This window comes from Zootoca vivipara, chromosome 8 (genome assembly GCF_963506605.1).
Source record: "Zootoca vivipara chromosome 8, rZooViv1.1, whole genome shotgun sequence".
NCBI classification, from domain to species: domain Eukaryota; kingdom Metazoa; phylum Chordata; class Lepidosauria; order Squamata; family Lacertidae; genus Zootoca; species Zootoca vivipara.
Window position 1 is genome coordinate 1029972 of NC_083283.1, and position 26174 is coordinate 1056145.

General features: G+C 51.8%; 2 protein-coding genes across 8 annotated transcripts; one reads left to right on the forward strand and one right to left on the reverse strand.

Moving 5' to 3' along the window:
- Positions 1-675: 675 nt before the first annotated feature.
- On the reverse strand, positions 676-17553 carry SLC52A2 (solute carrier family 52 member 2). Of its 3 annotated transcripts, XM_035124635.2 has the most exons (8): positions 17468-17549; positions 15452-15513; positions 15009-15136; positions 10109-10204; positions 8488-8626; positions 6053-6914; positions 4780-4903; positions 677-3721 (listed from the first exon to the last, which is right to left on the reverse strand). In XM_035124635.2, the coding sequence occupies exons 5-8, from the start codon at positions 8615-8617 to the stop codon at positions 3509-3511; spliced, it is 1329 nt and encodes a 442-aa protein (XP_034980526.2). In that variant the 5' UTR covers positions 8618-8626; positions 10109-10204; positions 15009-15136; positions 15452-15513; positions 17468-17549; the 3' UTR covers positions 677-3508. The 3 variants fall into 3 exon arrangements, with proteins under 3 accessions (XP_060134197.1, XP_034980526.2, XP_034980528.2); XM_035124637.2 differs by lacking the exon at positions 15452-15513 and having other exon boundaries at positions 17468-17553; XM_060278214.1 differs by lacking the exons at positions 15009-15136; positions 15452-15513; positions 17468-17549 and having other exon boundaries at positions 676-3721; positions 10109-10200.
- Positions 17554-17566: 13 nt separating this feature from the next.
- Positions 17567-26039, forward strand: FBXL6 (F-box and leucine rich repeat protein 6). 5 transcript variants are annotated; one of them, XM_035124616.2, is made up of 10 exons: positions 17567-17616; positions 18658-19236; positions 20051-20206; positions 20394-20493; positions 21021-21152; positions 21325-21432; positions 22780-22893; positions 23379-23610; positions 24412-24658; positions 25823-26039. In XM_035124616.2, the coding sequence occupies exons 2-10, from the start codon at positions 18710-18712 to the stop codon at positions 25989-25991; spliced, it is 1785 nt and encodes a 594-aa protein (XP_034980507.2). In that variant the 5' UTR covers positions 17567-17616; positions 18658-18709; the 3' UTR covers positions 25992-26039. The 5 variants fall into 5 exon arrangements, with proteins under 5 accessions (XP_034980507.2, XP_034980508.2, XP_034980510.2 ...); XM_035124617.2 differs by lacking the exon at positions 17567-17616 and adding an exon at positions 17773-18074; XM_035124618.2 differs by lacking the exon at positions 17567-17616 and having other exon boundaries at positions 18103-19236; positions 20394-20457.
- Positions 26040-26174: the final 135 nt, after the last annotated feature.

Consider the following 26174-nt stretch of genomic DNA (forward strand, 5'->3'; position numbering starts at 1 on the left):
TTTTTGTTTTGTTATAAAATCTCAATAAACATATTAAAAAACAACAACAAAACAGCTCCACTGGCTACCAGTTTGTTTCTGGGCCCAGTTCAAGGGGCTCATGCTTAAAGCCCTAAATGACTCGGGCCCAAAATACCTAAAGAGCTGCCTCCTTCAGACACTTTTGGGAATTAAATATCAGCAGAAGGGGCTGTCTTGGCAGTTCCAGCTCCCACAGAAGGCTGGGATGGTGGCAGCCTAAGAGGGCCTTCTCTGTGGCAGCCCCCAAGTTGTGGAAGTCCCTCCCCAGAGAGATGAGTCAATATATAAAGGTAAAGGGACCCCTGACCATTAGGTCCAGTCGTGACCGACTCTGGGGTTGCGCGCTCATCTCGCATTATTGGCCGAGGGAGCCGGCGTATAGCTTCCAGGTCATGTGGCCAGCATGACAAAGCCGCTTCTGGCAAACCAGAGAAGCACATGGAAACGCCATTTACCTTCCCGCTGTAGTGGTTCCTATTTATCTACTTGCATTTTGACGTGCTTTTGAACTGCTAGGTTGGCAGGAGCTGGGTCCGAGCAATGGGAGCTCACGCCATCGCGGGGATTCGAACCGCCAACCTTCTGATCAGCAAGCCCTAGGCTCAGTGGCTTAAGCACAGTGCCACCTGGGTCCCTGCGAGTCAATATATAGCTTTTGGCAAATGCTGAAGACCCACCTACGGTATCTGCCCTTGTCTTTGACACCTGAGATGTGTATTTTCCATTTTATGTGGGACGTGATGAATTGAAGACCACCCAGCACATAAAGTCTGACTCTGATTCATTTTATTCATTTAAAATATATTATTCATTTAGGCAATTTATACTTTCTTTGCAAATGTTTTTACCCCATCCACATTAAGGAAAAAATATATTCCAGTCGTGTGCAGCATAAGAAAAACAGTAAAATTACATCCATAAAAGAAAAGCATCACATACCAAATAGATATATAAGCTTCAGATCTCTAAGTGCTTTATAGCATCCTAAAAATATCGCAAATACAAAAAAATAGAGTAGAAATAGATCTTGTCCAGGCACCCCCAAACTTTGGCCCTCCAGATGTTTTGGACTACAATTCCCATCTTCCCCGACCACTGGTCCTGTTAGCTAGGGATCATGGGAGTTGTAGGCCAAAACATCTGGAGGGCCGCAGTTTGGGGATGCCTGATCTTGTCTTTGGTCTCCAGCCCTGCTCAAGGCAGCTTACAATGAATGAAACCGTCAGTGACAAGAAGATAGCCACTCGGATGATCCTTGAAAGAACCATTGAGGTTCAATGCTGTCCAGGGCTTGGCAACGGAAGGTTTAAGGGAGGCCTAAGGGAGAGTACCGTCCGTGACTGGCGGCTGAGCGTGCCTGGGGCCCGTCTGCAGTGGCTTCCATCCAGCCAGAGGGGGAACCCCAGGAAGGACCCCAGAAAGGAACTGACAAGGAGTGGGGGCCCCTTCCTGCATTTAAGGGCTTCGGGTTGAAATAAATAAATAAACAAACCAGCACGTTCAGTTGTGGCCAAAAGTCAGGGCAGATCTTCCAAGGACTGGCAAACCATTCTCAGGTCGAGAAGTCCCCTTTAACCAACTGGCTGCTGCTGTTTTCTGAGCTAGGTGAACTTCCCAAAACGCCGTGCCGGGCAGCCCCACGGGCGATGGAGGCCCTGCCAGAGCCGCTGCCAGGCTGGCTAGGGCTTACTCAGTGTTAATTAGCCGACCAATACAGTTCAAGGCAGCGATCCTAAACCCTCTTTCCTGGGAGTAAGCCTCACCAAATGCAATGGGACTTAAAAAGCCAGTTGTCTCCTGCTTTTCTTCGGACTGCAGCTGATGCAAAACAGACTTAACTGGCACAGCTCTATGAGATCGCAAAACGTTGGGTTTGAAAGGTCCGCACCAGTGCCCATTCACTACAGAGCCCAATTCAAGGAGCCGACACTGGTTTATACTGCTCTAAACGGCCTCGGACTCAACTATTGGGAGTCCAGCCATATCCTTGTCCCTCTCATGAGATGATTAGCTACCAAGGAGGCCCTTTTCTTTAGCCATGCCATCGCTCCGAGCTCTGCCCAAAGCTGGGAAAGCGCTAACTAGGCTTTGGGAAGGAGGGGGCAGGAGACTTGGACCCTTTGGGAGCCCTCACGCCTCCTTCCCAGAGCCCAGCGCCTCACTTGCCCGGCTTTGGGGAGGCGGCACAAGAGCTGCAGGTGGGCACAAAAAATGCCTCAAGGGCCGCATGTTGGTCTGCCCTGTTCTAGCCCTGCTAGAGTCACAGGGAAATATGAACAAAGGACAGCCATTCTAGCTGAGACTAACATAGAACAGGCCTGAGGGGAGGCTCCATAATTCTGTGGGTGGGCCACTTTCAGCAAATTCGAGTTCCCTGCCCTGGGACCTTCCTGACTTATTCTGCTCTCTGCTCTGCCTTCCCTGAGAGTCCCAGCCCTCTGTTAGCTGTCCCTCCTGCTTCACTACAGTTAGGCCACCTTTCTCCCCAGGAGCTCCAGGTAGCGTTCATTCTTCTCCCCATTTTATCCTCACAACAACCCTGGAAGGTAGGCCAGGCTGAGAGGCAGGGGCTGACTCAGTAAGAGCTTCATGGCTGAGTGGGGACAAACTCCCAGGTCCAACACTCTTGCCCCCCCCCCCGGGTTTAGTGTAAAACCTCCACAGCAATTGTGCAGATTTTGCACAGAATGCAAGGTACGTAAAATGTGTCTCGGTTACCTAATTTATTTCTGGGTGCTTTGTTTTAAAAAGCCAATGGAACTGTAGCCAGCCCATCTTAAAAAACAAAAGTATTCCTGACTGCCCCCACTTGCCCCCTGAAGCCAGTCGCCAGTCGCAGGGTGGTGCCCCTCCCTCTCCCCCTCCTCACTTCCACAATGCAGCCCACCTCCCCCCATGGCAGCCTGTTGTCCCCCCCCCCCCGCGAAGACACCATTCCCGAGAGGTTCAAGGGGCCTGGATCACCAACAGGGAGGAGGCCTGCAGAGTTTGTGTGTGGGTGGGGGGGGGAGTCTTTTGGTCCCAGATGGGGGGTATAGAGCTTGGTTCTTAAGGCATGGTGGTTAAGGCCTCTGTGTCTGTAGCAGCACCCCACCCTCCTAAGCATGTGGCCAAGCAGCCCCTCAAGGCAGGAAGCTGCTACCTGGACTGCTGCCAGGGAAGGATGACCCTCCCCCCCTCCTCAGAGTCATCCTGGGCTTCTGCCCCAAGATGGTTCAAACTAACCCATGATGAAGAGCAGAGGAGAGAGGGGCTGCGAGCAAGCAAGGGGGTCTGTGCGCTTCGCCCCTAAGTCTCTCTCCTCTGCCTGGGGGGAAACAGCACGAAATGGTTCAACTGGCAGTGCTGGAGGGGAGCCAGGAAGAGTAGACATGTCCCCCCCCCCTGCAGCCAGGACTGCTCCCCCCCCAAGTGCTCACAGCCCTGGAGAGAGGCGGCCCAGGGTGGCTCCTCGGAAGCATCGCCTCCCTGCTCTTCCTCCTTGCCGTCACAGCCTGCAGTTGTCCACACAGTACTTCCCACTGGAGAAGAGCTGGTAGATGCTGGTGAGGGGGAACATGACCAGCGCTCCCAGCAGAGAGCCCGCCTGGATGATGGCGCCGCACCAGACCAGGGCAGCGTGGCCAGCCTCGTGCAGCAAGCTGCCAATCACCACCTTCAGGTAGGAGAAGAGGCCCATGAAGAGGATCCAGGAGATCACCTGCCGAGAGAAGAAACCCTCCGCTGAAACAGCAGCAACACCTGGGCAGCTGAGGAGGGGAAGGCAGAGGACGCGGGGCGGGCTTGGGTTGGGGCTCACCGTTTTGAACCGCTATTGTGACTTGGGGGTCGGAGCTCACCCTTGTTTTGGTGAACAGAGGAAGACTCCCCCTGGGGGCAATGCTGCGGCCACTGCAGCCTGACCTGGAAAAGGGCCTGCGGAAGAACCTGCAGGATCTGCTCCTGGCCAGGGGAAGGGTATGGACTCAGCCACCACCGCCGCCACTGAATCATAGAATCATAGAGTTGGAAGAGACCACAAGGGCCATCCAGTCCAACCCCCTGCCAAGCAGGAAACACCATCAAAGCATTCCTGACAGATGGCTGTCAAGCCTCTGCTTAAAGACCTCCAAAGAAGGAGACCCCACCACACTCCTTGGCAGCAAATTCCACTGCCGAACAGCTCTTACTGTCAGGAAGTTCTTCCTAATGTTTAGGTGGAATCTTCTTTCTTGTAGTTTGAATCCATTGCTCCGTGTCCGCTTCTCTGGAGCAGCAGAAAACAACCTTTCTCCCTCCTCTATATGACACCCTTTTATATATTTGAACATGGCTATCATATCACCCCTTAACCTTCTCTTCTCCAGGCTAAACATACCCAGCTCCCTAAGCCGTTCCTCATAAGGCATTGTTTCCAGGCCTTTGACCATTTTGGTTGCCCTCTTCTGGACACGTTCCAGCTTGTCACTATCCTTCTTGAACTGTGGTGCCCAGAACTGGACACAGTACTCCAGGTGAGGTCTGACCAGAGCAGAATACAGTGGTACTATTACTTCCCTAGATCTAGATGCTATACTCCTGTTGATGCAGCCCAGAATTGCATTGGCTTTTTGAGCTGCTGCATCACACTGCTGACTCATGTCAAGTCTGTGGTCTACCAAGACTCCTAGATCCTTTTCACTGCCGCAGCTCCTCCTTGGGGGAAGGAGCAACATCCTCACTGCCCCCCCCCCTGTGCCCAGAGATCAATAGCTCAGCCAGGGAAGCTGCCATACTCACCACCAGAGCAGCTCCTGCAGGGCTGCCTACCAGGGGAGGGCAGGGGCTGAAGGCCGCCAGCACCATCAGATAGGCTCCAAAGACACACCCCACGGCAGAGATGATGCCCAGACCCAGGGACGACCTGGCAGGAGGCAGAGAAGCAGGAAAGCACTTGACACCTGGAGCAGCTGCTGCAGAGAAGATGGCTTGAACTCAAGCACCAAGTTTCGCTCTCCCTGTCTCCAGGGACACATACTCTCCCCCCCCAGATTTTCCCCTGAAGTCAGGAGAAATCTCGCCAGCGGCGAAAGCAGAGCCTTTCCCCACTGAAACATTGGCCACATGCTGCCTCCTTGTGGTCCAGCGGGGCACCATCGCCCTACAGAAACCTTCGGGGTTTGCAAGTTGCTCCAAGAATTTCCCTCTAACTTGGGAGTAATTCCCCTATTTCAGGGCCAAACTGCAGCCTTGGGCCGGTAGGCATTGGAAGCAGGACTGCAGGGCAAGTCTAGCCCTTTGCCCCCCCCCCCAGCACAGCCCCGAGCCATTCCTCACCCCAGAGGTGTTACAGGCCAAAGTGAGGAAATCTTGTGGGCCTTCTTCTCAACTAGTCATGGTATAGCATGACCAGATAATACAGATAAGCAACTTCTAGCAGCTGTCATACCAGGAAGTGGTGTGTGTGTGAGAGAGAGAGAGAGGGGGGGGGAGATAATCATTTGAAGCAGAAAACTGTGTTGGGACTGTTGATATAATTGGTCCATGTCTTAGAATCCTAGAATCATAGAGTTGGAAGAGACCACAAGGGCCATCCAGTCCAACCCCCTGCCAAGCAGGAAACACCATCTTGATCAGCCCCCCTGCAACGCCTGGGTTCTGTTCAGGGTTATCACGCCAGATGCCCCAAAGGGCCTAAGCAGGACCCCTCCGCCTTGAGCAGCACTGGCAAGAGGGAGAGGGATCTGCTCAGAGGAGGAGATGAAGGTGACATGCTGTTTGGTTCAGAAGAGCATGGCGAGCCAGGGGGGTAGTGGATCTCTCTTGTATCTTCTAAGACCAGAAAAACTCTATTACAGTAAATTAGTTCACGCTGTACCAGCATCTCTTAGAATGTGGCTTGGGCATTTGTGCTTGTGCCATGAGGCAAGGGATGAGAAACAGCCCTGCCTGATAGCTGCCTGTTTTGTGGGAAATGAAGGCGGCTGCTGTTCCTGCTGGGTTCACAGCCAATGGCCCAGCGGCCCCCGTCCCAAGGGGAGCCCCCAGCCCTGCCCAGCTTTTGCTCACCCACCTGCACAGCAGGAACATAGCGGTGAAGCAGGCCACGGGGTTGGCAATGTTGCTGAGCACCACGGACAGGTGATAGGCCATGTCCCCATAAGGCAGGCAGGAGTAGCTCTGGACGGAAGGCAGGACTCCATTGGTCAAAGCGTTGGAGACCCCCAGGAGCACCAGCAGGTAGACGTTTCTCCCCGTCCAGAAGGTGGAAGCCGGCTGCTTGGCGGGCTCTCCGGCCGCAGCATCCTCTGTGACGTGCTTGGAGGCGGGCACGCTCTCGGACTGCAGCGGGAAAGACTCCTCCGTCTTCACGCTGTCCTGGGAAGAGCTCTTCTCCTCCGCAATGCCGCTGCGGCTGTGCCAGAGCACCAGAGCCACAAAGGCCAGCGCGGAGACAACCAGCAGGGCCAGGAGCAGCCAGAAGTAAGTGGTGGCCGAGAAGTTCTCCTCCAGAAAGTGCGGCTGGGTGCCGTTGGTGCCATTCCGGCACTCCAGCTGCCCCACGCCCTGGCCCAGGGCAAGCACGCAAGGGAAGAGGGCGCTGAGGCCCTGCCCAATGAAGAAGGTGCGGATGTACAGCTGGGGAAACTGGTACATGAAGGGCAGGAAGGAGACGTTGGAGGTGCAGCACACCAGGGCCAGCAGAAAGGCCAGCACCAGGAAGGCCAGGCTGTGGGGCTCACCGGCTACCACCACAATGCGGCTCCAGAAGAAGGCCAGGAAGAAGGCCGCCACCACGGCCAAGAGCTGGATGCCGTGGATCAGCCAGCGCTCCTTCAGCCGCCCGGGGGCGAAATGGTGAGCCAGGGTCACGCTCACGGGGCCCACGTTGCCCAGGGCAATCAGGACGGTCAGGTAGGCAGGCAGGTTCCAGCCTGGGAAGAAGAAGCTCCATTAGGTGACTTTGGCTATTGCATCATCCTCTCCTCTCTCTGCAGCTGAACTCCTGCTCTCCAGTCATTCATCAACTGACACACTTATTGCCCCCCCCCCCACAGCTAGAACTCTGCAGAAGCCCATCCACGGCCATTCAAGGAGGCAGTGCAAGGCCAGGACATTTGTAGCAACACGTGGAGAAACATTCTCCTTTTCTGCTGGAATTACAGGATGTCCCCCGACCCAGCCACGAAGGGCCGAGCAAAATAAGGGAGCAAGAAAGGCCTCCTTTGTCTCCCAGGCCCTGCGCCCCCCATGAAGGAGCAAGCATGATGCCTCCACAGAGACGCTGGGCAGGGCAGCTTCTGCCGAGAACAAAGAGTTCTCACAAAGAAGGGCTTATCACAGGGAACCTCCCTGCCTTATTTTGTTTTCTAAAGGAAAGCAGTATTTATCCCCTCCCTTCCCCAGGCAAGACGGCAAAGAACATTCTTGTTTTATTGCAATCACTGGGTTCAGCGTGTGCAGCTTGTGAAGGAAGGAGGGGCCGCCATGGAGACGACTTAAGGCCCTCAGCCTCAGCACTCGCTCCCAAGGGTCTGCTGGATGCGGTCACTGACCCACCTAGACCAGCATCCTGTTCTCACAGTGGCCAATCAGGTGCCCCAAAGGGAAACCAGCAAGCAGGACCCAAAGGCAAGAGCAACTCTCCGCCCTGTGCTTTCCAGCCATTGGGATTCAGAAGCATTGCTTCTGCTCCGACTGTGGGAGCCGAGCTGAGCTGTCCTGGCTAGGAGCCACCCTTCGCCCGCTCCTCCATGAGTGTCTCATTGTCTTCTAAAGCCTTATCGGTTGGTGGCCCCCACTGCCTCCTGTGGGAGGGAGTTCCACAGTTTAACTACGCACCGAATAAAGGAGTACTTTGATCTGTCCTCAATCACCCAACTATCGGCTTCCTTGGATGCCCACGAGTTACAGCGTTACGTGAGGGAGGGAGGGAGGGAAACCTTCCTCTATCCACTTTCTCCATGCGTGCAGAGTTTTAGAAGCTTCTATCGTGGTGTCTCTTACACACACTGTGTTTGCGTGTCTTTAAGAGGAGGAACCCGCCCCAAGTCTTATGGCTTGCATGGAGGCAGCCTCGGGGAGGGGACTTTTCAGAAACATGACAACAGCAGTTTCTGGTGCCTCTGAGCATCTGCAATTGAGGTGCAAAGCGAGAAGCTGGCTCCTTTTCCACAGGGGGAGGGGAAACACCTAGAACATCTGCTTCCAGGTCTAGCCAAAGTGGGTGGGGCCTTGCCCTTGGCCTCTAGAGCCCAGCAGGGGCTGCAGCCTGTGGAGCCTCCTCAGGCAGGACACCCAAGCCCCTCCCAAGGCCAGGAAAGAGGGGGCCTTGGCCAGCACGCCCCTCCAGGCCCTCCTTCTTTGTCCTGCCCCTCAAGAGCTTGGCTGATCCCTCTCGCCCCTTCCTGCCTCCCCACAGGAGCCGCTTCCTTCCTGTCCTGCTGCAGCTGAAGCTCCTTTCCTCCCGCAAGAGAGGCCAGCCCGCCCCCAGCCCCTGCTCCTCACCTTCCGGCAGCAGCTTCACCACCACGGGGAGCTCCACCCACAGGGAGTTCACGGAGACCCAGGAGCCCATCCCAAAGAGGGCCACGAGGAGGTGGGAGACCACGGTCTGGCTGCTCAGTGAGGCCGACATCCTCTTTGCCTGGCGAGAGAGAGAGGGAGGGAGGACAGACAACTCAGTGGGCTCCTCACCTTCACCTGCAAAGGAATTCAAGCTTGCGTAACCTTCCACATACACCCCCTTGTGTGCCATCCTGGCCTCGCTGGTCCCGCCCCTCCTCCTGTTCTCTCCTCACTGGCAAACACTAGAGCAGCCACCCCAAGAGGGATATATTGGAGCAGAACCCCCACGGGAGGGCATGTTCTGGTAACCTCTTGGCCAGACGATTGCAACACGCCCTGGAAGATGACCCGGAAGCTGCAGGCGGTGCAAGATGTGGCAGTCAAGATGCCGACAGGTGCCACACAGGGGGCTCATAGGTCCCTGATCTTTAAGGATCTGCAGCGGCTGACTGTTTGCTACCAGAGCCAATTTAAGGGGTTGATGCTGGAGTTTAAAGGAGTTCATGGCGGGTTGGGACTGAGTGCCTCTCCTCTAACCTGCCGACCTGCATGCCTTCAGGTCTGCAGGAGGGACCAACCAATATAGTTTCGCAGGTAGGAGCTCGGAGAAGGGCCTCCATGGTCATGGAACCCCAGGGGTGGCGTTTCCGCCTTGTTGTTTTTGGAGTCAGCATAGGACGTACCTTCCCTTCCTGGCATTTGGGGAAGGCTGAGCTGAAGAACTGCTCTCTTCTAGTGCAAGATTGATGTATTATTATTATTATTGGCATACCACCCTATAGCCACAGGTCTCAGGGTGGTTCACAAGATCCATTACGCGTGTGTCATACTTTAAGCTTTAGAATCATAGAATCATAGAATCAAATATGGCTTGACATATGGCTGTCAAGCCTCTGCTTAAAGACCTCCAAAGGAGGAGACTCCACCACACTCCTTGGCAGCAAATTCCACTGCCGAACAGCTTTTACTGTCAGGAAGTTCTTCCTAATGTTGAGGTGGAATCTTCTTTAACTTTAGTTTATTGTTTTTTAAAAGAAAGTAATTCAGCTGTGTACTGCCCTGCAAGACCTCAGGTTGAAGGGCAGGTTATGAATGGAGTGACTAAATCTGGTAGCCTCAGCCATGCTGAAGGGAGCTGCAGTCCAAAACATTTGGAGGGGATCAGGCTGGGGAAGGAAGATTTAGGCAGCGTTTCTCAAACTTTGGTCTCTAGCTGTTGTTGGACTACAACACCCATCATGCCTCACTAGCAGGACCAGTGGTTGGCCATGGTGGGAGTTGTAGTCCAACAACAGCTGGAGACCCAAGTTCGAGAAGCACTGACTTAGAGTGCAAGCTCCTTGGGGCAGAGCCTCCCTCCCTCCAAGCACACAGCTTTATGCTGCAGTATGCTGTGTGAATCCCTCCTGCCTGCTTGCACATAGGATACTCAGAGGCCTGCAGAATGCCTGGCAGGGCACACTATGCCCTGCTTCAGGAAGCCCATGCGAGCCTGCTCTGTGGGGACAACTGACTTTTGGAACCACGAGGAATGGGAAGTCAAGAGCAATGCAGCTTTTACCTTGAGTGAAGACAGCCAGTCCGGGAATCTGAAGCAGGGCTGTATCTTGCAGCATAAGCAATGCCAGGAGACTCTATTGGGCAACGCTAGCCATCCCTAGAGGGAGGGGAAAATGCACCTCTATTTAATCAGATGCCCAATGCTCAGGTGATGATAGAAAATTTCCAAGGAAATGAATGCAATTTAGACAAGAATTCTCCCTTGCCTGCAGCTGCACTCTGAACCCAACATTAAGAGGTGGCGGCGTATTCTACTTTTCAAGAGCAGTTGTTTGAAAGAGCAGAAGGCCACAACCAGAGTGATACTATCAAAGCTCAGGTAGTCAAAATCTCCCTCCTTATCTGAGCAAAACCACTGGACACAAACACCAGCTTCCAAGTAGTACTTCTGTCTTTTCAAATATGTTGCTGCATGTACATCACTTACATTATTATTATTATTATTATTATTATTATTAAACAAAAGATGATGTGCTGGGAATCAGCTGGTGTGCAGAAAGAATCAGAGACAGGCAGTTAGCGGCTCTCTCTTTAGTGTCCTTCCGTGGTCAGCGGGGGGAAAGATGGAGATGGTCACCTGGGCAGGAGGCTGCATGGCCAGAGTAAGGAGGGCTCCAAGTCAGAAGACTGCTCTGAACTGCTGAGTCGGCTCTTGAAGGAGAAAGGCTGCCCAGTGGCTGCCTGGGAAAGGAGCAGCCGAGCCCTTTGTGCCCGCGAGGAAGGGAGGGCTCCTGTCCTTTGCTGCCTGGCTGGTCTGACCCGTTGGGTCACCCACGGCAATGAGCTGCTCCAAGCCCTCCAGCGAGTCGAAAGAGGCAGGCGGAACATAGGAAGCTGCAGTCTGCCTGGCTCAGTTCTCTCGCCTACGCTGACTGGAAGCTATGGCTCTCTAGGATTTGAGGCGCTCAGCTCTCTTGGTCCTCCTTAGAGATACCACTGGGATTTGAAACCGGGACCTTCTGCACGCAAGGCAGAGATGCTCTGGCGCTGAGCTATGGCCCTTTCCCATCCGGAAGGTGCCCTCATTTGTTGGTTGGTGCACCGTCATGGTTTCTGGTTTGGATGTGTCCTCTTCCTCCAGTGAATTGCAATCCTGTGTGCCTCTCCCTCTCTTTCTCCCTTTCAGACACACACTCACGAGTTTCCCCTTTGAATAATATTTAAAAAATAAGAACTGAGAAGATGGCTTCATTTTTACCGTAAGGTTGTAGTGATCAAACACCCTGCATTTAGTTACAGGAGTGAAACATTCATAGTTGAGAAGTTCAAAAAGCCTCAGATCATAGAATCATAGAGTTGGAAGAGACCACAAGGGCCATCCAGTCCAACCCCCTGCCGAGCAGGAAACACCATCAAAGCATTCTTGACATATGTCTGTCAAGCCTCTGCTTAAAGACCTTCAAAGGAGACTCCGCCACACTCCTTGGCAGCAAATTCCACTGTCGAACAGCTCTTACTGTCAGGAAGTTCTTCCTAATGTTTAGATGGAATCTTCTTTCTTGTAGTTTGAATCCATTGCTCCGTGTCCGCTTCTCTGGAGCAGCAGAAAACAACCTTTCTCCCTCCTCTATATGCCATCTTTTAATATATTTGAACATGGCTATCATATCACCCCTTAACCTTCTCTTCTCCAGGCTAAACATACCCAGCTCCCTAAGCCGTTCCTCATAAGGCATCGTTTCCAGGCCTTTGACCATTTTGGTTGCCCTCCTCTGGACACGTTCCAGCTTGTCAGTATCCTTCTTGAACTGTGGTGCCCAGAACTGGACACAGTACTCCAGGTGAGGTCTGACCAGAGCAGAATACAGTGGTACTATTACTTCCCTTGATCTAGATGCTATACTCCTATTGATGCAGCCCAGAATTGCATTGGCTTTTTAAGCTGCTGCATCACACTGTTGGCTCATGTCAAGTTCATGGTCTACCAAGACTCCTAGATCCTTTTCACATGTACTGCTCTCAAGCCAGGTGTCTCCCATCCTGTATTTGTGCCTTTCATTTTAAGATCATTTTAAGCTAAGCCTCTGCACAGAAATGCAGCACAAAACAGGAATCTTCCCTGCCCACTGACCCCCTCCTGTGCCACCCCAAGGAAACAACCTTACCTTTGAGGAGGGTGTGGAATCAGCAACAAAGAGACAAGAGAGGCGTTTCTTGACTTTCCTTATCTAGATGTGATGCTCCTAAGCATAATTTTCTAGCAAGGAGCATGAAATTGTAAATTCTCTGCCAAGGAGCATGACATTGCAGATTTCTCTGCAACTCTGTTCCATGCAACTGACTAGCAGCTAATGATCTGTTATGTATTATATGGGTGGAAATCATTAAGGGTGCCTTACTTGGAAATATAACAGGCAGAGCAGTGGTTGTAGTGAACTTTACTTCTGAAATATGGCACTTAATGGTGCAACAAACTAAAGAGGAGCTGCAATTCCCCTTAATTACATGCATAGGCATCACTACAGGATATGCTAACATGCAATGACATGATGTACAATTAAGTTCAAACCCTCTAGGTAAGCCTAGTAAATAACCTCACAAACTTTACTAGCCTGGTTTTTTTAATTCACTAGAGACTGCTTGCAGCTGGCAGAGGAGGAACATAGATAATAATAATAATAATAATAATAATAATAATAATAATAATAATTTCTACCCCACCCATCAAGCTGGGTTTCCACAGCCACTATGGGCAGCTTTCAACAAAACATTAAAAACAGAACAAAACTTCAAACATTAAAAACCGAGCTGCATTTTGATGCTGGGTTTTCCTTCTCCAGTTTCTTGGCAGAGGAAGGGCAGGGAGTTCCTTTCCTTCTCCATTTACTTGTCTGTATCCAATTTCTGGCTTCCGGGCTTTTGCTTAAAGACAAGGTGGCTGTAGGGTTTGCCTAACCTCTGGGTGCAGGGGTGGGAAGCTGATCTGGTTGATAGGCGAGGGTCAGATTCAATAATCTGTGATTAAGAATTCAAGCATGGTGATTACCACGGGGCTGGCAAAGAGCCCTGCTCGATGCTTTGAAAAGCCTCTGACCCAGTGGGCTTGAAGGCACCACTATCAGCTGATGGGCTTCAAGCCTGCTTTATGCAGTGACTGGCTGTGCAATCACGGGGAACGCGATGAAAGTTGTGGGACGGGTGGGCATGCTTTGGGGGAAACAGTCTTGGGGGACAAACTGGGACTCGTGTGAGACCACACTTGGCCTGGGGGCTGGAGGTTCACCACCCCTGTCGGATGACATCCTTCTGAATAAAAGACAGACAGACTAAACGTCTGGAAAGCAAGCATTGTGGACCTGAGTTTATATCACTTTGCCATGCACTCAGTATTTGATTTGATCTTAAAGGCCTGTGGCATCCTGAGTTCTGTCCTTAATGTCAGGAGCTTCCAGTTCTGTCTGCCAGAAAAGGCTATAGGCTGCTGCAACTGGAGTTTCTCCTAAGCCAACAGCCCCCTCCCCCAGCATTCAGTGCGTACATGGAGAGGGAGGAACAGGACTGGGGATCCCCATTGGCTAGGGCTTCAGACTTTTGCATGCAAAGTGGGAAGGCCTGAAGAGGGAAGTTAATGCATCAGAAATCCACTGGGGTTTCTGATGGCATGGGAGGATGGCAAGCTGAACCTGCAGAGACCCTCGCTTCAAATCTCCCTTCTGGATGTGCGAAGGTTGGAGGTGGAGTTGGTTGAGATGGGGGTAGGACTTGTGCATGCGGCCTCCCTCCTCTCTCCACACCTTCTGAGAACATGTGAAGGCAAATGCTCCTACTCTCCGAGTAAACTATGTTCCCTTCAGTCAAGGAGACGGATTGCTAAAGAGAGACTGCTCCACCTGTTCTTGCAAAAGCAACGGTTGCAAAGGAACCAAAATGTTCCCCTCAGTTCCCCCCCCCCAACTTGAATAAGAACTTTACAAAGGGACGTTTACAGGGGAGGTTAATGCCACCACTCCTATGTTGGCACAGGCCAATCTAATTCCCCTCCATATTCCATGATTGTTTACCAGTCCAGAACCACCACCTATTCCCTGCCCAATCACCGCAGTGCTCTCTCTCCAAGTGACGTGTACCAGGCAGTGTTAGAAACGGAGACAGAAAAGCCAGGAGCTAAAGGGCACTTTAAACCAAGGTTATGGGCGCCACCATGGAATGTCTAGGCGTGCTTTTTTAATAACAAAAATACAAAGCTGAAATGAATGAACTGCAGCAAAAATATTGTGTTCTTTTTTTCACATGGTCTGGCCATTCCTCTGCCCACCCCCCTAATATTCTTAAGAGAGTCTCTTCTTCTCCAGTCTTCAGAGCGTAGCTGGAAGTGGGGAGGCAGAAAAAGGTCCTCCTTTCCTTCCACTCTGCAGTTTTACTCTGAAATCTCAGGCACAGTACTGCACCCACAGCTCAGAAACTGCTTGCACTAATGAAATTCCCTGTCGCAAAATGTGCCTAGAACAATGCGAGTTTTGGACCCTGGTACGAGGCACCTGGATTTGCAGATGAAAGCAGAGGAGGATATTGACCTGATCAAAGAAGCCCCTTGTGCAGGAATGATGCTCCAGCACAGCTTCCTTTCACCAAAACAAGTTTGTCTTAGAAGGGAAAATGGCAGGCAGGCTGCCTCGTCTACCACGGAGCAAGTTTCATCCTGCCTGAAAGGAACAGAAATTGGGAGCATGTCTAATTCCAGAATGGCATCACAAACATCTGCTCTCCCTGCCAAAATCCAGCCCCAACAGGCAAGAAACTGCCCCCATCTCACGGCACTTTAAAAATTTATTCCTGCACGTTCTAGGGATGGGCCTCATCTGCAGAAATAGTTGCACAACGCTCTCTTGCGTTCCTGCCTGAAACATTCCCAACTGCCAATGTGGAAGGAGGCAGGAAGAGAAGTGTCACAGAATCCTTACCTTCCACTAGTCTCAGGCACAGACCCCTCTGGGAGACTGCGGAGGGAGAAGCATCACTTCTGAGGTTGGCAACCAAGGAGGAGGATGGAAAGTTCAAGCGATGTCACAGCAACACCGGGTCAAGGAACCTGGAAGCACAGAGCCTATCAGCAGCAGAATCGAAAGCCAGCATGTGCTGCTGGAATGAATGGGGTGATCAGAGTCCAATTCCTGCTCAGCTTGATGGCCTTGGACAGGTCCCTGTCTCCTTCTGCACAAACGGTGGTTCTCCCGGTGTTGGACTCCAACTCCCATCTGCCCCAGCTAGAACGGTCCACGGTCAGGGCAGGGCAGGTAGGAGTGGAGCGCATAAATCCCAGGAGGGCCACGTGTTTTCCTTAGACTTGCCGTAAGAATAAGGCTAAGATGCAAATGTAAGACGTAAGACCAAAAGGGTAACTCACTCTTCCAGTGCATGTTCTCCTTCCCCTGCACTCTCCTCCAGCCCAATCTTCATTCTGGGGTACTACAAAACAGAGGAGTTCTCGTCAATCTCTCCAGGTTCTCTTGATGCCCTCTGCAATTCTCTTACGGTACTTGCCACCTCCACCAAGCCATTAACCGTAATTTCTCTAATACCCTCAGCACCTAAATCGGGACATCCCTGCTCCCATCAGCCTTTCTCTGAACCAGGCAGCAGCAAGCTCCCCAGTAGCACAACAGGAGCAGCAGACTTTGCTCCTCATCCCTTAAGTTACTCATTGCCTTTTACAACTCCAAGTTATCAAGAGCTTCCACACAGGAAACCGAGTAAGTCTGCTGCAGCAAAAACAGAATCTTTCTACACTTTAAAAGTCTAAGAGGCACAACACAAGGGATGAAAGAAAAGGGCCTTCCATGATTTAGCAACTGGGCAAAGAATAGGAAGCAGATGGTAGAAGCAGACAGTTCCCACAATGGAGGGAAGTAAGAAGTTGAGCCTCTAGTCTAGCGGATCTGTGCTTTTGAACTTGTATGCGACTTATCTGGAGCCAGGAGTAAGCAGCACAGTGACCTAGTCTGTAGATAACAACAAATTACTGTATTCAGGATGGCTTAGGCCAAGTGGCCTTCAGAGCGCTCCAAAAGCCCTTCTCCAAAGTGGATGAATGGGCATTAAAAGGGCAAACACTCCCCGCCCCCCCCAAACCCCTTTGTGTACACAGTCCTGGGGTCTGAACAGGCAGCGACTGACAAGGAAGGAGATCACTGGTGCGTAACTCAATGAAAATGTCAAATTAATATGCAATAATAGCTCAGGGTGAGGCAGAAGGAAAATTCTGTGCTAGGTGTTATCAGAAAAGGTACCAAAAATATGACTGTCAGAATCTTGGCTTTACACAAATCTACAGTGTGACCACACTGGGAATAATGGGTACAGTTCTGGTCACATCTCAAAAAATGAATTGTAGATGCAGAAAAGGGCAACCAGAATGACCAGGGGCAAATAGCACCTTCCTACTAGGAAAGATTAAAGCGCTTGGCATGTGTGTCTCAAGTTGGTTTGGGGGGGGGGGGAGATTAAGGAAAGCCACGATTACTTACAAAATTATGCATAGCGTAAAGAAGGTGGACAGAGACAAGTTTTTCTCCCTCTTTCATAATTTTAGAATTCAGGCCAGCAAAATTGATTTCAGAGCAGACAAAATCCAGAATTAAATTATGAAACTCAGTGCCCCGAGGCAGCTTTGAAAGGGGATTAGACAAATTCACGGAGGGTGACAGAACTAAGCTGTTCTGTCTAAACAGAACCTCCGTCTTCAGAGGAACCATACCACTGAATATCAATGACTGTGCTGTCAGGTGGGGAAAACAAACAGCCATTATTATTATTACTATTATTTACATTTTTATCCCGCCTGTCGTGCTTGTGGCCTTCCCAGAAGCATTTGGCTGGTCACTGAGGGACAAAGGTCACTGCACCAGGCAGACTTTGGCTCTGATCAGGCCCTTCGATGGCCTCCCTCCTTAAGGAACTGCCGACAGAGCCTTGAAGCTCCGAAGGGCTGACCTGGCCTGACCCCGCGGAGCCAGCTGGTTTCCTCCTGCTCCGGAGGGCAGGACCCGAACCCAGGGCTTCCAGTGGCAAGAAAGGAGGAGATGGTGACTTAACACCGGGGAGCCCTTTCTGAGGGCCAGGGGGGGGTCTCCTCACTTGGAGGCTTGGAAGCACGAAGGACCCAGCGGAGATTCCCGTTGACTGGATGACCCCGCGGGGTCCCATCCTGCCGAAAACCGAAGCCTCTCCTCACCCCAACCCCCCCCCCCGCGTCCTGCTGCTGCAGGAAGGTGAGGAGGAGCTCCAAGGGGTCTCCTCGGAGGAAAGACGCTGGCGCCCGCCTGGCCCCGGAGTCTCCCGGCGGGAGGGAGACCCCAAAGAGCGGCTTAAGAGGCGGCATTTGCCCGGGAAGGGCCCCCCCTCGTGCTCCCGGGCGACTCACGTGCTGCCGGCGGCGGCGGTGTCGACCGGGACGCAGCCTGGCCACGAGGAGGACGGCCTTGAGGCCCCGCCCTCCGCCGGAAGTCCCGCCCCTTCATCCTGGGAGCCCCGCCCCGGCTGACGGGACGCGGCGGAAGCCCCGCAGGCCAGGTAAGCGCGCGGGCGCCGCGGCAGACCTCCGCTTGGCCCCTTTCCCGGCATCCCCCGCGCGGACGCGCTCCTTCCCACAATGCCCCGCGGGCCCTTGGCCCCCCCCCCATCCTCAGGAAGCGCCTTCCTTCCCGGCGTCCCACAATGCTCCTCCGCGCGCGCCTGGCTGGGCAGCGCAGCCGCCTTCCCACAATGCCCGGCGGTGCCTTGGCCTGGGCGGCCTGTTTCCCTCTCCCCCTCAGGAGCAGCCCTCACGGCTCTTTCCCAGCATCCCCTGCGCTGCCTCCCCACAATGCCCCGCGGCACCCTTGGCCAAGGATCCAAGGGAGCATCTCCTCTTTCCCAGAGTCCTCAGGGCTGCCCTTGGCAGGAGTGGAGGGACAGGGCTTGGATGAGGCAGCGCCTGGGCACCAGGGGAAGAAGAAGAAGAGGGTCCCTGTGCTGCTCTCTCGTGCCCTGTAGGCATTTGTTGTTGTTGTTGTTGTTGTTGTTGTTGTTGTTGTTGTTGTTGTTGTTGTTGTTGTTGTTTTATTTATATCCCGCCCATTTGGCTGGGTTTCCCCAGCCACTCCATTGGCATTCGGCAGGAAAGGGGGCTCTGGAAGGCAGCTTCAACCCGCATGTGCCCTGGCAGCAGGAAGCCTGTAATCCTCAGTGGTTCAGGTGTGGCCATAATAAAGAAGGGGGTGGCTCCCTGATCTAGGCAAGGCCAGTAAGAGTCAGACCTTAGACTTCCTTGAATATAGAGAAGATTCTAGTTGGAAATAGGAGCTGTGAGGTGGAAGGCCCCAGCTCAGCTGAGCCGTAATAGCATGATGTGGCCTTAAGCAAGTGCCATGGACACGCGCAAACACGTACACACAGAAAACATGGGAATAATGTTTTATGGGAATAATGAGACAGGCCTGCTTTACAACTTACTGAAATAGTACATTTCAAGGACTTGGATAACTTGGGGGAAAGAACTGTATAAACACCAGGTGTAAATAAACTGTTATCCCTTCTGGCCACAATGGTTGTTCTTCTTTCACATTTCCCCAGGAAGAATTCACTGGACACCCCCTTATGATCAACCATAAATGAGAAGGCCAGCATGGATGAGAAGCCCGGAGGGAGTGAGCTGTCTCCAGGGATGCCCCCCGCCTCTCTGAGACGGGTTCCCCGCAAGAGGGGGGCAGAAGTGAGTGGGAAGACGGGGCATGCCGGCCAGCCCCCAGCAAAGAAGAAGAAGGCGGCTCGCAAAGCCCCTCGGAGAGTTGCCCCTCATTACCTTGTGCACGAGACGGACAATGACATGCTGCTGATAGTTTCCAACGTGGAGGAGGCACGACAGCGGCCGCTCCGGAAAGTGCCCAAGAAGAAAGGGAAGCAGAAGCAGAAGCAGCAGAAGAAGAAGGGATTGAAGAAGCAGGCAACACACGGGAGGAAATGCGTAAAAGGGGAGACTTTGGCAAACCAGCATGTGGCTGCTGAGGATCGAGGAGAAGAAAGCAAGGCATTCCCCCTCAGCACCCAGCCAGCAACTGGAAGTTCCTGGGGCGAGTGCCTCCCAGTGGAGATCCTGGTCCAGATATTCCGTCACGTTGTGGCATCGGAAGGCTCAGTGCCATTCCTCTGTAGGTAAATGGAGCGCTGTGGGCGCAGCCAAGGAGAAGGAAACCATCTTGGCGTACAGCAGCCTTTGTCAACCTGGTGCCACCTTCATGGTTTGGACTGTGCTTTGCTGCCAAGAAGTGTGGCGGAGTCTCCTTCTTTGGAGGTCTTTAAGCAGAGGCTTGACAGACATATGTCAAGAATGCTTTGATGGTGTTTCCTGCTTGGCAGGGGGTTGGACTGGATGGCCCTTGTGGTCTCTTCCAACTCTATGATTCTACAATGCCTTATGAGGAACGGCTTAGGGAGCTGGGTATGTTTAGCCTGGAGAAGAGAAGGTTAAGGGGTGATATGATAGCCATGTTCAAATATATGAAAGGATGTCATATAGAGGAGGGTGAAAGGTTGTTTTCTGCTGCTCCAGAGAAGCGGACACGGAGCAATGAATTCAAACTACAAGAAAGAAGATTCCACCTAAACATTAGGAAGAACTTCCTGACAGTAAGAGCTGTTCGTCAGTGGAATTTGCTACCAAGGAGTGTGGTGGAGTCTCCTTCTTTGGAGGTCTTTAAGCAGAGGCTTGACAGCCATCTGTCAAGAATGCTTTGATGGTGTTTCCTGCTTGGCAGGGGGTTGGACTGGATGGCCCTTGTGGTCTCTTCCAACTCTATGATTCTATGATTGGGACTGATGGGAGTTGTAGTCTGAAACATCTGGAGGGCACCAGCTTGGCAAAGGCAGCCGTAGAGCATGCATTATTTTGGCAGGTACTCACGGTGAGTACCTGTAATGCACGGTGGCCCCGTGAGGACGTGACAGTCATTGCTGGTTTTATCTCTAGGGTGGCCCGCGTGTGCCGGCTCTGGTATGGAGCAGCTTCCAACCCTGTACTTTGGCAGAAGGTGTCCATTGGCCACTGCTGGGTAGCCCCAGGCCAAAAACATTCTGTTCTGGAGAAGAAAGTCCTGGACACAATGGAGTGGCTGGTTGCCAACCGGTGAGTATTTGCTTTTCCTTTGTGGGGGATGCAGTCTTCGTATGCGAGGAGCATAAGTCACCTGCCAGATTTCACCGCCTTTTCTTTGGCAGCGACTCTGGGTTCCCTATCCGTCTCCTTGCTCCTCTGGAGACTATATGCATCAGGTCTGGAATGCGGAATCATTTTATGCACTTGCTCCTTGCAGGTTTTCTCACCTCCAAGACTTTGCTCTTTGCCACTGGAAAAGCCACGTGCCTTTTGTCCTGAAGGTGGGTGAGGCTACTGCAGTCTTGTGCCTTTTTAAGGTAAAGGGACCCCTGACTATTAGGTCCAGTCGTGACCGACTCTGGGGTTGCGTGCTCATCTCGCATTATTGGCCAAGGGAGCCGGCGTATAGCTTCCAGGTCATGTGGCCATCATGACAAAGCCGCTTCTGGCAAACCAGAGCAGCACATGGAAACGCCGTTTACCTTCCCGCTGTAGCGGTTCCTATTTATCTACTTGCATTTTGACGTGCTTTCGAACTGCTAGGTTGGCAGGAGCTGGGACCAAGCAACGGGAGCTCACCCCGTCACAGGGATTCGAACCGCCGACCTTCTGATCAGCAAGCCCTAGGCTCAGTGGTTTAACCACAGCGCCACCTGGGTCCCTGGCACACAAAAACCCGAATTTTGGAAGTGGGCAAAAGATGCAAAAAAAAGACAACTGCTACCGTTTTGTTTAACTTTTGTGATATAGTGCTGTGTTTCTCTGTAATGTATAGAGTACATTGATGCCGGAGGCAAGGTACCTTCTGTCAGCTAATCTCCCTTTCCTGTCCTGGACTATTTAGGCAATTGGCAAATCCTGCCCACTCCTTGCATCTCTCAAGCTGTCCTATTGCCGTGGGGTGACCACTGAGTCTCTGTGCACACTGGCTGGATGCTGCCTGCAACTGGAAAGCCTGAACTTGCAGAATTCTCAGGTGAATGGTGCCTGTGCTCAGCAACTGCAAGGAAGTGTCTCAAGGAGAGGGCAGAGTTCCTGGATCCCGCTGGCTTGAGCCTGGATCCCACTGCCTTCTCTTGTAGATGTTCAGCTGCAGATTGGTTGCAATCTTGAGCTCCATAACTGATGTCTCTCTTCTGCGTTTCCAGGTTGACCCTTCGGCCGTCATCAGCTTTCTGGAAGCTGCTGGCTCTCGGATTCGCCATTTATGGTTAACGTACAGCAGCCGTCTGAATGCCATTTTTTCTGTGCTTTTGGTAAGCTTAGCTGAAACCCCATGGAGGGATTGGCTTGTCACAGAATAACTGTTGTAAACAATGTTGAATCTCTGGCTGGGGAGAAATCCTCCCTGAGGGGGCAGCTCACAAATGATAGAGTGGGTGCATAGTGCATTGAGTTCAGCCCCCTGGGACTTAGTGCAGGACATGCAGAACTGAAAGACCCCCGGCAGATGCAATCCTTAGGCTGTGATTGAAAACCTTTCCATTTTTTGGAAAGAAAGTGCTTTGCAGTCTCTCATTCAGTTGGCCTCATAGTAACACTTTTGTTCCTAAGGTTAGGGTTGCAGAGAGAGTGTGGTCCAATGGGTAGAGCCTTGGATGTAGATCTGGAAGAACCAAGGTAATAGAATTGCTTATCCAATGGACTCTCAGGGTCATTCTGCATTTGTCATGTACCTCTCTTAGTTGGTCTTTAAGGTGCTACTGAAGGAATTTTTTTATTTTACTCTCTTCCTGGGAGCAATGGTGGCCAACTCCATAGAGTTGTAAAGACAGATGAGAGGGCGTAATGTGCGCAAAAACTTTGCCCATTAGGAGTATTGTATAAAAATGTAATGATTTTAATGATGTGTAGTTGGAAGTCTCTTAAGGACTACACTCTGGAGGTTTTCTGATGCATATTTTTTTTCAGTTTGTTCAGCTTGAGAATGTGAAAAAGATCCTAGGAAGTTTGATGAGGCAAATCACCTGAATGCTTGACTCTTGTCCACCCTAGCAGCTAAAAGCATTTAGTTTATCCAAGCTCCCCTCCCATGAACTTGTCAATGGAAATACTGGGGGTAAATGTATTTATTCTTAAACCAGGAATGGGGGGGGGCACAGAGGCCACATCTCCCATCAACCCTCACCATTGGCCATGTGGCTGAAGCCAATGGGAGTTGGATGTCTAACATCTGGTGTGCCACGAGTTAAATAAAAAGGTGCCAGAATGGGATAGACTAAATGGGTTCACAAGGTAGGAAATGTCTCTTTATCATAAGGGGAGGTACTGGAGAAGAAAGTTGGCTCACGGTCAGTTTCCGGGCCCCAATTCAAAATGCTGTTTTTTACTTCTAATCATGTACAACCTCCAGAACAAATTAAGTTCGTAACTAGAGGTACCACTGTATTAAGAACAGCTTTGGCTCATATGCTTCTTGGCATATGGTGCTGATCACCAGCTGAGATCTTTGGAGAAAGCTTGACTTCGTACCCCACTGTCGTCTGAGGCTAGGCTGGTGGGCATGCAGGATCAGACCTTCTTTTGGAATCTAGGTTTTAACTAGTCCTGCTGGACCCCAGTGCCATTTTCAGTTGTCATTTATATCTGACTTTGCTTTTCAGAATGGCAGCTGCCCAGAACTGCAGCTTCTAGAGGTGAACACAGAGATACAGCAAAGTACGCAGCACTTCCAGTTTCCAATTGAACAGCTTCAAGTAGCTTGTCCACAGCTGCAGGTGTGTGAGGATTCACTTGGGTTGTGGGGCTGCCTTCTCTTATTCTGAGATGTGTAACTGGGAGACCTTGGAGCACCCCACAATCGCCTAACCTTGACTCCCATGGGTTCAGATCAGGGGTCACAAGCAAGAGACTTCAGCCAGGACAGGGAAAAATACCTCTGCATGGTATGTGAGTGAGTGAGTGGTTTGGTAATGTGCAGCGGAGAGTCTTTGTCTTTGCTTTGTGGTGTGGAGAGGCAACTCCAGTTATTTGGTAACAGATGGCATGGCTTGGCTTTCTTGCTTGAGTCACCTGGAGTTTTTAACCGCTCCACAGATGCGCAGTGGGTGTGGGTTTATTTGTTGGTATGTCTGAGAGAGGAACTCAGGTGGGGAGATTTCCCCTCAGGGCAGGGATTTGGGCTTGGTGTCTCCTTGCCCTGTGGCTGATGAGTAATTCAGGGTTGCTCTCCTGACCCTCCTCTTCTGCTTCTTCCTTCCAGGTGTTGCGCTTGCTCAACCTCATCTGCTACCCAAAGCCCATTCCCCGCTCAGCTCCGACTTCCCCTGGCTTCCCACAGCTGCAGGAGCTGTGCCTGGCCACAACCTCTTTCACCTTCGTCGATGACAGCGTGCTGAAACGGATCCTGTGCACTTCAAGCCGACTCCGTGTGCTCGACCTGCGCGGCTGCTTCCATGTGACACCCAAGGGGTTGGAGCTACTGCCCTGCCCAGGTGGGTGTGAAAGGATCTGTCGCCTCTGTGTTTTCTGGGCAGCCTAACCATCATCATATCATCATCCCATCACTCATGCTCATACCTTTGTTGGCAAATCTGCTTGTTTAAAACAAGGCCTGGCTCAGTCCTTTATAGCATGCGGGTTGGGACTCCTCCTTTTAGGAGCTTCCTTAGGCTGAGTTGGATCATTACCTAATACTGCTGGGCTGCTGCCTGAGGGAATAGGGTCTCCTCTTCAATAAGGGTGCCTTGTTTGTATAGGGAGCTGAGCCTTCCCCTTAGGCGTGCATTATCTCTGTGCAGCCATTCTTTCAGGCATTTATTCCCCCAAAAGATAAAAGAACTCAGCGAGGGGAAAGGGGAGTTTGAATGCAAAACCACAGTGAAGTAAACTGTGTGGAGCACACAGCTCTGCTGTTGTCGTGTGTAGTTTTAGAGTTCTCAGACACATGAAGTTGAGATTACACAGATCTTGGATGTAGGAAGGTCCTCTTGGCCACCTCATAAGGGGCCCTTAGCAGAGTTGTTCGGCCTGGCAAGAGGATGGTACATAAGATGTTTAGAAGTTATCTGTTGGTCTTAACAGGACCTCCCCAGTCAAAACCAGTGGCGGTAGTGATGATATTTGTTTCAGTGAAACATGGCTATATCACTGGATAATGAGTTTGGCCTTCCAACCCTGTTTGGTGTAAGATACATTCAGGTGGCGGTTGTATCATGTGATTTTATTATTTTATCATTGTACGTTTCCTTGTTGTCACTACGCTCATCCCACCTGACACCAGATGTCTTCCGCAGACCTGGAGCAACTCTACCTGGGCCTATATAGTGCCAGCCACCTGCACCTGCCCCTCCAAGGCAGCCCCCTCATCACTTGGAAGTGGAACCACAGCTTGAGAGAGCTGGATCTGACCGGGCAGAGCTTCAGTGAAGATGATCTGGAGCAGGCAATGGCTGCCTTCACTCGGGGAGAAAGCACCCGAGGGGAGCCAGCCCTGCGCTCCCTCAACCTCACGGGAACCAAGGTTGCCCTCCATACAGTCAGGTGAGCCGAGAGGGCGTGTCCCCTGAGATGATCTCTTCCCCTCCCCCAATTAGGTCCCAACCCAGCTCTCTTCAACTCTGGAGGAAAACAATGTGGGTGTGGGGGCCACTTATATACTACTTGCATGCTGCCTTCCTTAGAGGAAAGGTGAGAATTGCTATTCTTTGGACAGAACCGCTTCTGCGCTGTGTCTTGCCACTGTTGAATACCGTATATCTAGGCATATAATCATTTAATATCCCTAAACCTTCAAAGTAGAAACAAGCAAACAATTTCACTATGGCTTAAAACATACATCTCAATAATTTTTTAAAGAAAATAAGACAGCAAGATAAAATGGCAGTAGTCGAAAACAGTTTCATCACTATTTGGATCTTTGGGGAAATGAAAACACCCTCTGCCAGAGGGGCCTCTCCAGGGGAGCATTCCACAAGTGGGGTGCCACAGGTAAGGCAAATGTTTGTGCTGCTGTGGCGGAGAGTGGTGAAATTGGGAGAGTTCTTCTGGCTGCAGCTCTCATCACAGACTGCCAGCAGTACAAAAGCAGAGGCGGTGGGTTTCTTCCAGTTTGTGTAGGATTATGGTTAGACCGAAAAGTAGCAAGCGCCACTCACAGCATGACCTCTGCTGAATGCTGCTCCCTGTGCTGGAGCTTCAGTGTGCCTGGCAGGCAAGTCTGCCCTGGGAATGCCCAGACTCCCCACAGTCCGGTGGCTTGAGCTCCAGGCCTGGAATGCTGCAACCAGCAGAATTCACTTGTCGGCAGGCCTGGCCCAAATAATGGCTGCTTTTCAGGCCAGCTTTTCCACCCCCAAGCCCCCTGTCCCCGATGGGACGGAAGCCACATTTCTGAGTAGTTGGGAGGAACTTTGCACTGTTTTCACATTTACGGTATCTCTTATTTTAAATCCATTTGGGACATTTTGGAAGGCAGGTGGATGTTTCTCCAAGCTTTGGGATGATCAGGGTTGTGGCCTTCAGGGGAAAAGCAGAGGCATGTCAACCCGTTGGAACCCTGGTAGTGTTTTATCCTGTTGCTGAGCTTCATATTACGAGTGGCCTTGTGATAATCTAATGCTTTGCCAATTCCCCACACTAACAAGGTAAGAAGGAGCAAGCCTGGGGCGCTGCTTAACATAGATCTCCTTTCCTTCTCCCCATAAGCACCCTGATTGCCAGCTGCCCTGGTCTCAGCTACCTCAACCTGTCATCCTGCCGCCATTTGCCACGGGGCATGAAGAAGGTGTACCGGGGTTATGATGAAATCCGGCGGTGTTTGCAGCAGCTCCTGACCAGCTCGGAAGAGCCAGCCGCACCAGGGGGTCCCTCATAGCAGCTGCCTCTCCAGGAATACTGTAATAGGAGGATCAGTTCTGTCTCTCCTTGCCTCAGCAAGCCAAGTTCCTGTCCTTTTCATTACCTACACCTTTCCCAGAGGGGTCTTACGCCTTTCTCAAGGCAGCAGAGGTGCAGGAGCCGTCCCTTGCAAGGAGAAAAGAGACTGTGATGTTCTCGC